Source organism: Diospyros lotus, chromosome 3, assembly GCF_014633365.1.
Source record: "Diospyros lotus cultivar Yz01 chromosome 3, ASM1463336v1, whole genome shotgun sequence".
NCBI lineage: Eukaryota > Viridiplantae > Streptophyta > Magnoliopsida > Ericales > Ebenaceae > Diospyros > Diospyros lotus.
In genome coordinates, this window is record NC_068340.1 from 19348333 (window position 1) to 19362969 (window position 14637).

General features: G+C 36.6%; 1 protein-coding gene across 1 annotated transcript; it reads right to left on the reverse strand.

The window, feature by feature from the left end:
- Positions 1 to 1669: 1669 nt before the first annotated feature.
- Positions 1670 to 13276, reverse strand: LOC127798521 (F-box/FBD/LRR-repeat protein At1g13570-like). The gene is made up of 5 exons (XM_052332140.1): positions 13081 to 13276; positions 12528 to 12580; positions 2708 to 3578; positions 2443 to 2601; positions 1670 to 2351 (listed from the first exon to the last, which is right to left on the reverse strand). Exons 3-5 carry the CDS (start codon positions 3515 to 3517, stop codon positions 2016 to 2018), a joined length of 1305 nt encoding a protein of 434 aa, XP_052188100.1. The 5' UTR covers positions 3518 to 3578; positions 12528 to 12580; positions 13081 to 13276; the 3' UTR covers positions 1670 to 2015.
- Between the last annotated feature and the right edge of the window lie 1361 nt (positions 13277 to 14637).

The window sequence follows — 14637 nt, forward strand, 5'->3', positions numbered from 1 at the left end:
GTTATTCTTACCGTGATTTATTTGATAAATCGAGTACCAACTAAATCTGTTTTAACCATACCATATGAGATATGGGTTGAGAAACGGTCGAGTCTTAAGCATGTTAGGATTTGGGGTTGCCCAGTTTATGCGAAGAGGTTGAGAATAGAGAAGTTTTATCCAAAATATAGTTTAGGGTATTATATCTATTTTCCGACTGACCCAAAAGTTGTGGTTGTCAGGCATGCTATCTTCTTAAAAGAAGAGTTCATTTAGGAGGATGGCATGGGAAATAAAATAGATTTAGCAGAAGATGAGTCTTATGGTCCACAAATACTTGATCAGATTATTAAGCAAGACGAATTAAGTTAGGGAGATCATCCACAGGTTCCCCGTAAATCTAGTAGAGTAAGTTGGTTAACCCTACCACCTATGAGGATGCAATATTTGATATCGATACCTCAAAGTGGCAGATAGCTATGGAATCTGAGACGGAGTCTATGTACTCCAACTGTGTTACTCTACTGCATGCTACGTTTATGGGCATAACACCTACGTCTATGCAGACGTAGGTGCTAACACGGTTATCGCGCCCATCCATACTTTCAATAGAAAATTTACATTTTGTTTTTACGATTCAACATAGCGTCTACGTCTGCAATTCGAAAAAAAATATCAATATTTTATTTTCACGGTTCAACATAATGCTTACGTCCACAATCAAAGAGAATATTTTGTTTTCCTGATTCGACATAACGCCTATGTCCGTGATCGGAGAGAATATCCATATTTTATTTTTTGTAGTTCGACATAACCCTACATCTATGCTCAGTAAAAGTATTTTCTTTTCGCATAAAGTTATAACCAAAAAAAAAAAAGAAATGGTGACAGGTGCATAAATATTAAATGAATTGAGCCAAGCGTAGTTTCTTTGATACAAAGGTGGTACAAGATTGAAGTACAAACATGCTCAGCAGCTTTTGACTTGACCTCAAGCAAAACTACAATTTGAATACTACCAAAATCTGTCAAACTAGGATCAAACAACCTATTTCTACTTGATTTCGCAGACTCGGAATATAATTAGCCTAAAAAAGTATATTTATTTTGCAAATTCAATTGCAGTGGCATATTATAGTTGATGCATTTTCTCAAATAAATAATCACACCCAAGGAGAAGCCATTCTCTTCGCTACAGGTTTGGCTCTTAAATTAAGCTAAATATGGATTATTTACTAAAATAATATTAATTTATTAAATAATTACTAAAATAGTATCCAAACTAAACTAGCATGGAAGCCATCTCACCACCAGCCACACCATCAAGCACAACAACAGTTCTATGCCCACTCTTAGATAATTTTTTAAGTGTTGTCTTAAGAGTAATCGGTTAAAATCAAGACAACCTGTGCACCAAATTACCCAAGTAAAAAATTGTCAAGCATTTGAAATCACGATTAGTATTCCTCTAGGTAGTCAAAAGAAGTGAGGAATGTAACTCAAACGTATCAACCTGAGTTATGTTTTGATATCTATCGAGTTGCGTCTAATTTTAGGGACTAAGTTAAAATCAATCATCAATGGATTTAATTTAGATTTGGAACTAACTAATTTACATCTAAGCAAAGAATAAATGAGAAAAATTAAATATCAAAAAAGATATGTTTGCTGCAAAACATCAGCGTATAATTCCAAGTTACGAAAAATGGTGAGTGTCATGGCACAACATCTCCATTATATAGAAGCTGATCAACAATATTTACAATTTCTTTATTGTCCCAAATCATTCCTCAATTGCCATTATCTTTCCTTCCACAATAATAATAAAAACAAAACAAAACAAAAATCTGTTACCAAGAATATGTACAAAATTTCATAACTTGGCCAAATTCCCAAGCTGAAAATTTTACCAAGGAGAGATGGGATTAGCAGCTTTGGCTTTGGACTTGGGACTGGCAGCACAACATCAAAACAAAGATCATCTTCTAAGCTCACAGAAACCATTGCTGCTGCTCAAAGCAAACAAAATCCATATGCTAAATCTCATCTGGATCAAAATAGTTTTCGTCTAGATCTTCATCTGGATTTGAATAATAGACTTCTGCCAAAGGAGATAGGCGTCTAAATCTCATCACCTCATGCAAGAACTTCAAAGCTTCGTGACCAAACAACTCATTTGTCCCAATAACTATCTTCTCCAGGGCAGGCGATTTCCCTAATAAAAGTTTAATGAACTCCAATTCAGCCCTTGTGCCCCAAACTTCTTGCATTTCCACTTCCTTAAGCTTGTTTAAAGAAATATCAGCCAACCATCCTTCCACGGCTATAAAATTTGCAACATTGTTCACATGCTCAATTCCATCCACAAGTACCTAAAAAGAAGGAACTATAGTTTGAGACAACCTAGAGATTGAAAAGGTATATTACAAACAAACACAAGAAACATAACTTTGCATTATTTACCCCAATTTTAAGTTTCTCCAGGTGTGGAGAGCTTCTAATTAAGCAGAAAATACTTGAGACCTCAAACATGCGCTGAAAACTTATAAAAGACAACTCAAGAATCTTGAGATTACTCAATGTATTTGGAAGCCTTTCCGGTACACCACCTGCAGAAATCAACTGGCAAAACAAAAGAAAATAAGAAGAGAAGTGCGGCATGCTGATCACTCCCCCAAACAAGGAATTAACAAAATGAATAACATGGTCAAAATAAGATTAGGGTTACCTCGAGACAACCATAGTCCACCCCCAGAAACTCCAAAGCAGGCAGACCAGAAAATAATGTGAGCCAGTTGGATAAATCTTCCCCCTCATACCTTTGAGAAGGAAACATTTCATATAAAAGAAGAGAAATTCTTGCAAGTTTTGGGGTATTTTTGAAAGATAATGAACGGAATTTGCCATCAAAAACTAAGGATGTAAGTTTTGGGGCAGAAATTTCAAGGTTACTGAAACTGAAGATTTTGCAACTTCCAAGTTTCAGTTTTTCAAGTCTTGGGCAACTTGAGATCAATGTAGAAAGGACCTTGGAAGTAATGGAAACATCCTGAAACTCTAAGGAAAGAAGCATGCTAAATCCTCCAAATCTAGGAGGAGGATTAAACGTACAAAAACGGAGTTCCAAATGTTTAAGCTGAAGACACGAAAAAAAAGAAGATGGCAATTTATATGCTTGACCTCTCTGAATAAGAAGGCTGAGTTCTTGGATATCATTGTTCGACACAAAATAAATCAAATGATCGATCTCAGAACAACTTTTCAGTGCGAACAAGGATAGTTTCAACTTGACTATTGGACCACGATGACGCAGTAGAACTTGATACATAGCCATGAGAAGCTCATTTTTAGGAGCTGTCCTAGCTTTCCTGCAGAAATCATTATCAAATACAAGCTGGGGAAGCCTCTCCCAGCTATGTCTCCATTTCTTTGACAGAATACTTGTCCTCACTGCATCCTCTATCGGCAAGCACATTAGAATTTTTTCTTTCACATCTGCAGGAAGGTGACTGATTATGTCTGAACTTGATCCCTCCATTTTCTTTATACAACCAATCTGCTAGTTACTAGCTATTCTGTCAAGGCTTTTATAGAATTTCCTGGCACAAAATTAGAAGATCATCAAGAAGTAGCCCATTGTGATATATCCTTTTATAACGTCATTACTAACCCAAATCTAGATCAGTATAAAGAAAAAGATAAAAAGTATCATAGCAAGATTCCTGGAACCAGTTTCAGTTGTCAGGACCCAGAAATTTGGATACTACTTATTTGTCAACGTTTTGAGACACTAAGAACAACTTGAGGTATTATTCAACATGTAGACTTCATAAGAATCATGTGAAAATTTTGAATTATTTTTTTCATTATGACAAAAAAAGGTCTTGGTGGTCCAGCCCACATTCTGTAATATGTCCACCCTCCCCTGATACTTGCAAAGAGAAGAGTCTCATACACTTAGAATGCAGTTTATTTGATTTCACATTTTTTGCCTTTCTGGTCAAAGTTCTGAAGTTAAAAATCAATGACTCAGTATTCAATTTTTCACAAATAGGCCCAATTTTCAGTTTTAACTTGAGCTCAATCTCAATGCTGTATCAATTAGATTAATGAGCCAATGGTAATCTCTTTGATACAAACGTGGTTAGGATTTAAATACAAACAAGCTCAGCAACTTTTGACTCGACCTCAAACTAAACTACAATTTGAAGATTACCCAAAAAAGGCCAAGCTGAGGCCAAACACCCTGTTTCTGCTTGGTGTGGCACGCTCACAGTACAGTTAGCCTAAAAAACTATATTTGTTCTTCAAATTCAGTTACAGTGGCATATTATGGTTAATACATTTGCTCAAATAAATAATCTCACTAAAGGAGGAGCCATTCTCTTTGCTACTGTTCTGGCTCTTAAATTAGGCAAACATAGGTTGTTTACTAAAATAAGACTAATTTATTAAATTATTACCAGAACATCCAAATTAAACTAGCAACCAAGCCTTCACCTCACCAGCCACACTATCCAGCGTAGCAGGCACAACAACAGTGGTTCTATGCCCACACTTAGGCAATTTTCTATGCGTTGTGTTAAAAGCCATTGGTCGAATCAATAGCTATTAGAGTCACTAGTAGGAGTGGTGGTTTTAAGGAAGAATCGCGGTTGAACTAATGGTTCTTCAGTAAATGAAATGGCAACACTTTTGGTGCTTGGACTTTATAACGTTTGGAACCTATTTTTCTCATCTTATTCCACCTTATTGCCCACAAACCAGTGAGATAAAACCCCCAAATACATCTCAATATGAAACCAAGACAACCTGTGGATGACGAGTTATCCACCCCAAATTCCAGTGGAGGGTGTCCAAACCCCCAAATATTTATTTTTCTCACCTTCCAGAAAGAATGATTAAATTGGGTGACGATTTAGTCATCAAAGAGGTTATATATCTGCTTCAATATAAAACTGAGACAACCTGTGCAGCAAATTACCCAGGTGGAAAGTTGTCAAGCATATAAGACCACCATTAGTACACCTCTAAGTAGTCAAAAGAGGTGAGGAATGTAGATCACTGTGATCGAGACAACTATCATGTCGCTGGTGACATTGGATCCAATGATGCAATGGAGTTGGAAGAGTTGTCCACACCCTCACAAAACTCCACGCAGCCCATGAACACAATGGACTGCCCCAATGGTTCATCAGTGTGGTTCACAAGGTTGCGGTGGGACCAGGGATGTTGAGGCAACAAAGGACTAGGTGGATGACACTGAAGCCTCACAACTTGCTAACACACCAAGTCCTAGCCTATAGGGAAGGCAATTTCTACTTGATTCGACAGATATTCAACAAATTTGATCCACTTGGAGAAGCATATGGACTTGAAATGTTATTCGATGGGGCGAGTACCTAACTCCACCCAACACCCTGCCTGCAAATAATAATATTTAAATATTTTTTAATTATCATATATGCTTTTTTATTTTCTTTATATATTATTATGTTTACAATTTATATACTTATATAACCAAACTAACGGCTAAAGCCCAACAAAACATACCACCGACTACACCCAGACAAAAATTACACAACACAAAACCCTGATTTGGTTATGACACAATTCACAAGTGTCGATGTTTTTGAAGTTTTTCATTGTATGTTATTTAGAGAATGACTTTGTTTGTGTCGAAAATGTTTTATGTAATACAGATTTATGTAGTTGAAAATGTTGTATGGATTTTTGTATATATAAATATATTTGTTATTTCCTTCTTAAATCATACATGCTAACTTTTTTTGTCAAAAAGACATGTACTTGTTAACTTTGATTGAAAGTTAGAGATAAAATTGAATAAAAATATTTTTCAATTTAACGGGAAACTGATATCCAAGGATATTTGTGACCCGATGGATATCAGGATGGAGGATCAGATGTATTATCCGACAAGTATGGGTAATGGTAATGGTATGGGTATAGGCAAGGGTGAAGGTATATCTAACCCATATCCAGTCTGTTGCCATCCCTGCCGGCTGACTGCCAAGGAAAAAGAAAGTAGCTCATTTCCACAACTTTTTTCTGTTTTTAGATTTTCTTTTTTCTTTTTTTTTGTTTCTATGAACACATATAGACTGGGCAACTGGATTTAATCTAGATCCATTTCTTCCATTACAAGCCTAGAATAGACTTGACCCATATACATATTCTTATAGAATGTAATTCCATTTGCATCGCATTCCCTTTTTTTGTCCTACAACCAAGGGCAGACCAACCAGGGGCCAAGTGGGGTCTGCTGCCCTCCACTGGAAGAAAAATTAATCTAATGATGTTTTTAAATGGTAATATTACCTATTATATATTTGAGATAGCCATATATGCTATAACTGACAATTTGGCAGAGTGACCTAAGTGCCACTTTAGATTCTTCTGCGAAATGAATTGGGTTCAAATCTTACTGTTGCTCTATATGTATTTTTTTCATAATTAACATAATTTATTATGTTAGTCAAATTTAGATTGGTCCTTTCTTCTTATTATTGAACATATTACAATGAATATAAATCTATTTAAGCAAACACTTGATTTGGTGCAGAAAGTCTTTTCATTTTCTAAAATGCCCTTTATAGATTATTTTGTTTAAATAAAAGACAACCACCAACGGAGTTGAACCTATGACCATTAAATCACAATAAAATAGGAACAACCTCACCATTGCCTCATGGCTGATTTTTATATAAGATTTACCCAAATAAAATAACTAAATTGTGACTACCGAATGCCACCCCTTCAAGATGAACCTCATTTGAATTCTTCTATTTTTTCACTTGGGTGTGGATAGTACGAGACACCTCTCTAGTTATGATAGTGTATAAGTTGGCCCAAGTCATATACATAGTTATCATGCATTGTCATAAAATTAAATAATTAAAACATTGTGAGCGCTTCAAACCTTAATTGTTCTAAATACTCTATACTTGTAGGGTTTTAGTTAAATATTTGATCTATCAATAGATGGCCTTCTAGAGTCAGTTTTATCTCATAATTTTTTATTTTTCCCTCTTCTTCCCCTCATTTTCTTCATCCTGTTTAAGCTTCAATCCTGAAGATTTATCATTTCCTAGGTAAAATGTTATCTTTATTCTTGAAACAAATTTTAGATGTTAGTTTTATAAAATTATATTGCTTGTTTCAATTGAGATTTAAAAATTTAAGATGATTTATTAGTTTGGGATTTTAACTAGTTTCCCCAATAGGGCTTATTGCATTTGATACTCAACTTGGAAACTCCGTTGTTCATGTCTCCTCGGATTGTGATTTTCTACAATATCAGGGATTGGAGAACTTGCTCAAAAAAGGGTGCATGCAAGGAAGAACTTAAATCTTCCTCAATGTTTTTGCTTGTAAAGTTGGCACTCAAATTACAAATTGCAACAAGCGTGGAAAATAGCTTTTTCTACAATAAATATCACCAAAACTTCACTGAACAACCGAACAACAACAACAACAACAACATATCCAACCGTTATCCCACTATGTGGGGTTAGCTACATGAATTCTAGACTTCTATGTGGGTTACATCCCAACAGATAGTTTGTCTAGAATTCATATTTGGAAACAATTGGATAAATGATTGCCAAGTCACATGTTGAAGGGGATACATTTGACACTACTGAAAATAAAGCTATCATACAATGGTTCAAAAACAAGAGATCTCAGAGTAACTGAGTAAAATTATAAATATGTACTGTTTTTTTGTATTTTTATTCTTTTTTGTATTTATTTTTGTAAAAAGCATTTATCAGTGTACTTCTGCCCCCACTAAACAGATTTCCTGGGTCTGCCACTGATTGCAACCATGTGTTGATCATTTTTTTATTTGTTATTCTTTTGGTGCCTTTCCTTGTTTCCTATACACAGGTTCGATAATAGTTTCATTTCATGTTTTTTTAATTTTTTTCTTCAATTTAAAATCGCTTGTTCAACCAGCGGTTTCAACTAAAGAACATTGGTCCAACTAGTGGTTTTCAACATTCCCATTGGTTGAACCAGCAATTCCATGCCTCAGCATGTTGTGGCTACGTTGGTGGTGATTTGGATGCTTGATTAGGAAATATTTTCTTTTGGATGCTATTTTGGTAATTTTTTATTAAAATATTATTATTTTGTAGAAAATTTGCTTTGTATAGGACTCAATCTCACACCAATTCATCAGGATGGAAGCCAGAATCATGAGTCTGTTAGCAAAGCAAATTCAACAAACCAACAATTAATACTAGAGAGAGTGGTCCTGAAGCAGGGTTTGTGCTCAAATGGCAGAGTTTTCTATACTTTTTCCCTCTGTATATAGCTTCTTCTCCTTCAGCTTCTACAGCATTTCTTCTCCTTCGTCTTCTCTTTTATTTGGTGTTTTAGTTTCAAGTGTGGGATTATTTAGGCAGGGGTAACATCTGTCAAAACTCAATTCTAACAAGGGAATTCTCTCACAATTTAGAGAGGAATTGCACAGGAATTGATGAACAGAGAGAGGGGGAAGGGAGAATAGAGAGAGAGAACAAGAGAAGAGAGGGAAATGAGAATTCAATTGTATTCAAGCATGCCCGCTAAGGCCGCGGCTGCTAGCTTATATACCAATTCTTTGAGGATTGGCACCAATATTTGAAATACAATCTTCTAACTACCATTCTTCTACAGCCTTCTACCTGTAACCACCATCCTCTTTTATTACAATACTTTCTAAAAGGTGGCCGCGGCAAAGAGGCGCTAGGCAGCCCTTGGCCGCCGCGAGTTCCTCCAAATCAACCCCTTAGGCGCCGGCCCAATTAATCAGGCTCTAGCAACTCCTAGGCAGCCAATGCGGCCAAGGAGGCGAGGCGTCGCCTTGGCCACCCAAACGTGATTTGGGCTCAAGACCTCTCACCCGACTCCATCAGTGATGATCGTCGCAATTGCAGCCGCCGCATCGGCCTGGGTCACCCGACTTCATTGTCGCTGTCACCGCTGCCACCACATCGGCCTGGGTTGCCCGACTCTGTTGTCGCTGCTGCCACCGCTAGATAGGGATTAGAACAACCTTCAAACTTACCTGTGGTAACACACAATGGTCTGATTGGCATTGGCGGGGGGCAACGATGTGATCGAATGAAGCAGACAGTCCGATTGGCAATGGCGAGGGGCAGCGATGAGAGAGAGCGTTGTGAATTTTTTTTTTTTTTGGGCGGGAGAGTGAGAACGCGCTAAAATTTGAGGGGTTGGGGGGTGGGGTGGGGGAAAGAAAGAATATGTTAAGAAAAAATATTAAATTTTCTAGGCGACACCTAGGCACATTGGATCCCATCTTGTACTCGCCTAAGGTCGTTACATGCACCAAAACCTTAGAAGCTCCCCTACTCGAGGTCCCTCCCGTAGGAAATGCCTTTGTTACTGCCTTATTCCTCCTGAAAATGGCCTCAAGTGTGAGCTCTTATAGCCTAGCTTTCTCTGCCGCCTCCCTTACCGTGGTTGACATCATCATTTTCACCATGGACCTTAGCTCATCCTTAAGGCCACTGATGAAACTTGAAATAAAGTACTGATTCGTGAGAGTAGGCTGAGCACTCCACATCAATGCCCCCAAGTCCTCAAACTTCTCCTAATAATCGATTACAGTTCTCTCTTGCCTCAACTTGTTTAACTCCTCAATAACATCGGCCATATTCCTTTCCCCAAAGCAGACACACAATTCCTTTGCGAAATCTATCCATCTTGCCCCCATACCCCTAGATCTAGACCATCCTTGGTACCAGCAATCGACCACATCATTAACATAGGCTGTAGCAAGTGTGATCCTTTGGTTTTCAGGGATACTGTAGAATTGAAAATACCTCTCGCACCTACGGACCCACCATCACGGTTTGGATCCTTCAAATAGAGGTATCTTTGTCCTCGGCAGGGGTCCTTGGCTAAATCTAGGGGAATTCAATTCCCTTACCTGATCGTCGATCTCCTCCATGTGTGAATTACCAACCTCCCCTACTCCATGAGGCCTCGGTAGAATTCCTTGGCAGGACGTCCCTGTCTCTGGCACTGATCGAGGAGGAAATTCCGGTGGTAATTGGAATTGTGGGAGCACGGATAGCATGTTGATCACGCTACTGATCCACTGGTCCATCAACTCCCATTGCCTTACCAATTCCCTCAAAACTTTGTCTCGGGAAGTTGCCATGTCCTCTTGCAAGTCCTCCCAAATAGATCGCACTTCCTCCCTACTCTAGGTCACGGCTTCCTGCGTCTGAGTTAGGCCATACTCCATTGCCTCCATCCGATTCTCCAGTTGGTTCAATCTCGTGCCCTCTACCATCCTGAATCACCGACGACTAATCGCACGCCCACCGATCTACTCCACCCACAGCACTAGCTCCTAACTCCAGAATCACAGCCGAGGATGTCCGGCTCTGATACCAAATGTCAAGCCTCCTGATCAAGACTTGAATTTCCAGAACAATTAAGAGAATAGAGGGATAGAGAGAGAAGAGAATTTGGAGGGAGAATTGAGAGAGAAAATTGGAGGGGAAGAATTCAATTGTATTTCATGCTTGAATTCCCATCCACGCGAATGTGAGCCTTATATAGGCTATTCCCAGTGGAAACATTCAAACTGAGGGTAGTATGGTATAGCTACCGTTACAAGATCGGTTGGCTCTTGCCAATACAACTAAAAATTTCAAAAAAAAAATTACAATTCGACCCTTGGATCGTGACATTTTGAGGGGAAAATTTTTTGTTTCCTTGGTTTTCAAATTCCCAGAGTTTCCTATTAACCTTCTTCTCTGCTCCTTTTATGCTTTTTTAAGCCTTCCAAGGATATTACAATGTCTCTCATTCTGTTTTAAGAGGAAAATTTTTTCTTTCTGTGGCCTTCACAAGCCCAAAATTTCTGCTTCGTTTTTTTTTTCAATGTTTTGGTATCACATACATAAGTGTCTTAGGACAAGCTTTGCCCCTCCTAACTGGACTGCAGCTCCATAATTTAAACCAACATTCTAACCTGAAGCACAGGCAAAATCAATACTTTTCTTTTAGGAAAAAATGCTGTTGTCGGTAGTGTGTGTGTGTAACCCTCATCACAAATAACAGATGGAAAATGTAAAACATGACGGATCTCTAGGAGTTTTTGTCCCACCAAACTCGGTAGTGGGCCTGGCAATGAACCTTTCTTAGCCCTTTGACCCTAAGGAACAAGTATGCCTTTGCTCAACCCTTGAATAAAATTCAGAAATATCCCATCTATCATACCTGGATTTTTCTTTTTCTGAAATATGCATTTAATGTCGAAAAAATACTACAATGTATTCTGAGTTAAATATTATAAAATTCAACAATGTAATCCATGCAAACAAAATTAGCATTACACACTTAAAAACTTCCCTAGTAAGTCCAGTAAGTGAATCCCTGACTCGAGATGTCTACAATAAAACTTTCGCTGTTGAACTGAAATGGTAAGAATAAGCACGTAGCCCAATGCACGACAAGACTGGCAGTACTATAATAAGTGAGAACATAAAACCTTTCTTAGATAATAAATCAACATCATTTCATTCTAAACAAGTCTTCTAATGCATGCATGATCATCTGAAACAATCTCAAATAAATTTTTCTCAACTATAGTACTCAATTTTTTTTTTTTATGGTAGCCACTGATGCTAACCCAGTTAGGGTAATGTGCAGTTGATGATTAATCTTTTTTTAAAGTAGTTCCCTCTCATATAAATCTTTTTTGTTTCAAGAAATTCTTTCTGAAATAACATTTTTCAGGTAACTCTTTTTTCAAGACATTCTTTTTCAAGTAACACTGCATCAAGAAATTTTTTAAGTCATACTTTCTAAAATAAATTCCCTTTTCAAGTAACTCAATAATTCTTCCTCAAATTACTCTTTTTCAATAAATTCTTCTAGTAATACTTTTTCAAACAACTCATCTTCAGAAATTCCTTCTCAAGTAACACCTTTTCAATAATTCTTGGTCAAATAACACTTCTTCACGAAATTCTTACTCAAGTAACTCTTTTTCAAGAATTCTTCCTCAAGCAACACTTCTCTGGTGCTTTCTCAAGTAATAACAAAATCTCATAGCATCTTCCTTGATATTTCTTAAGTCTTGGGGAACTAATATGATGACTTTCTCCATCTCTTAATTTTAGTATCTTTTTGTTTGGGTGATTGTAGGCCCAATGGATTCACATTGTACTTCAGGTCAGCTACGGACAGTACTTGGAAGTGTTGGAACTATTCCCTAAGCTGATTTGATTAAGATTACCACATCATGATAGCAACAGGAATGTCTTAACCACTGTGAACAAAAGATAATCCTCGAGCTACCAGAAAGGATGGTGCTTTCTCAGTCTCTCATAAAGAAGCTTTCATTTTACTTTGAGTAATAGCATCGGAGAGGTAAGATTTCTTAGCCATGGCATGTGGTAAAGTAAATTTCACAGTATCGCGGTGCATGTGAAGCATGGCACAAAATCATGTATGGGATTTGCTTCTCAGAAGCATACATATTCCAAAGCAAAAGCATTCACCTGTTCTCTTTCTCAGCACGTCCTATGCGTTGCCTCTTTCGCTTTTTCTTGACCTGATACACATAAATGTTCATAAATCAGTAACTGTCTAAAAGCTTAAGTTTTAGCTAAATTAGACCTAAAACCAACAAATTCATCCCTTCACTATTTCGAGTTCACCAATTTAATATTGTTTTTATTTTCATTTTTTAGTCTGTTTTCTTTTTTCTTATTTCATCTATCCACCCCCCCCCCTTCCCGTTCAATTTCTGTTACTATTGTTTTCTGTTTCTATTTTCTCTACTTTGTTTCTGTTCGATCAGATTTTCATTCTGGGTTATGTTTTTGATATCTGTCGGGTCGCGTCTAATTACAGGGACTAAAATAAAAGCCCTGTGTTTGACATTTCTGAAACCTAAAAATATTTGTTGAGTGAGGGCTGGAAGAAGAAGGAAATCAATAAGAAAGGGGAAAGTAGAATAAAAGGCAAAGGTAACGAAAAGCCCTTTCTCATCCCCCTCTGTGGTCGTAACCCTAACGCAAAATCTCAGAGAAGAAGGAAGAGAAAGATCACCTGATCGTCCTCTCCTTCAACCGGCGACTTCTTTGGTGGCTTCCCTCTCCGGTGATCAGTCGGAAAAACCCCTCTCTGGCTTTCCTTCTTCGACAGACCCTCTTCTCTCTTTCGCTGCACACAATCTCTATTTGGGTTCTTTCTTTAGTTGGAGCGAGACTTCTCCAAATGCAACACTCTCTTAATTTCTCTTCAATTTGGGCTCTTGGTTTTGGCGGCAGCACGCAATTAAAATGACTTTTTGCCAAAATTACCATATTTTTCAAAACTAATTTTCACTTTAAATACCATTTTGTGGGTCACTTGGCAGGCAAAGCCATTCGTGCCACAAGTGGTTTTAGCGTATGACTCTTTAAAGTTATTTTTAGCTAAATAATTATGGATGTTTGATACGGGAGAAGTTTTTAAATTTTTAGAATTCATAATTCTTGAGAATATTTTTGAAAATTTTTAATTTTTAGAATTTATGTAATTCTATATTTGGTTAGATTTAAACGTTCTCAGGAATATTAAGTATTCTTTTTTGAGAATCTTACATTTCTATGTTTGATTTAAATGTAATATTCTTGAGAATTCATGTTATTTTTTTAAAATTATCCTTATTTAATTTTTTATTTAAAAATGATAAATTCCTTCAACTATATAAAATATTGGGACCCATAATATATTTAGAAAGTCAAAAATATATTATTTTTTTACACATTATGTATATATATGCATGTGTATATATATATAATATTTTATAATAAATAATATAAATATATTATAATATATTTTTATATTTAATATATAATATATAATATATAAATATATTACATATATATAATATGTTTGTATAGGATTATAAAAAGGTAATGGGTGTTTTAGTTTTTTTATTTGTTAAAAACATTTTTAAGTCTATAAGAAACCTGGATTCTCAACATCCCCATAAAAATCTTTTTTGGGGAAAGTTGCTTACAAATCATTCTTGAGAATCCTATTTCTCAATAGTATTTTTATAAAAAAACTGTACCAAATATGGGAATATAAATTTCTAACCTAATATTCTCTAGAATATTAAAATTTCTTCTATACCAAATGCCTCATTGAGTAAAACTCGTTCAAATACTAGCACACACAATGGAAAATGTCCTAGTAATTATTATGAATATTAGAAATTGATCGGCTTCAAAATTTTGGATAACACAACCCTAAATTTGATTTGATTTTGGAAAATGACTTTTAACTAAAAAATTCATTATTTTCGAGAAAATCATCAAAAACAATTAGTAAGTTTCTAGGGTTGATTTCAAAAATCCATGTATGGGTTCTAAGAAATTGAGTACAACCAATTGCTTTCAATTTAATACAACCAATTGCTCTACATCTGCCGAGCTTCCTCTCCTCTGCCTCAATCTGCCCGAGCTTCCTCTCCTCTACCTCGATCTGTCGCAACCGGCGGTGGAACCGTGGGTGTGAGTTACCACGAAAATTCGAGGACGAGGAGAAAGAGAAAGCAGAAGGGAAGACAATGGAAGGTTGCAGTAGTAGAGGCGATCGGATGATTCCGATTGGGGG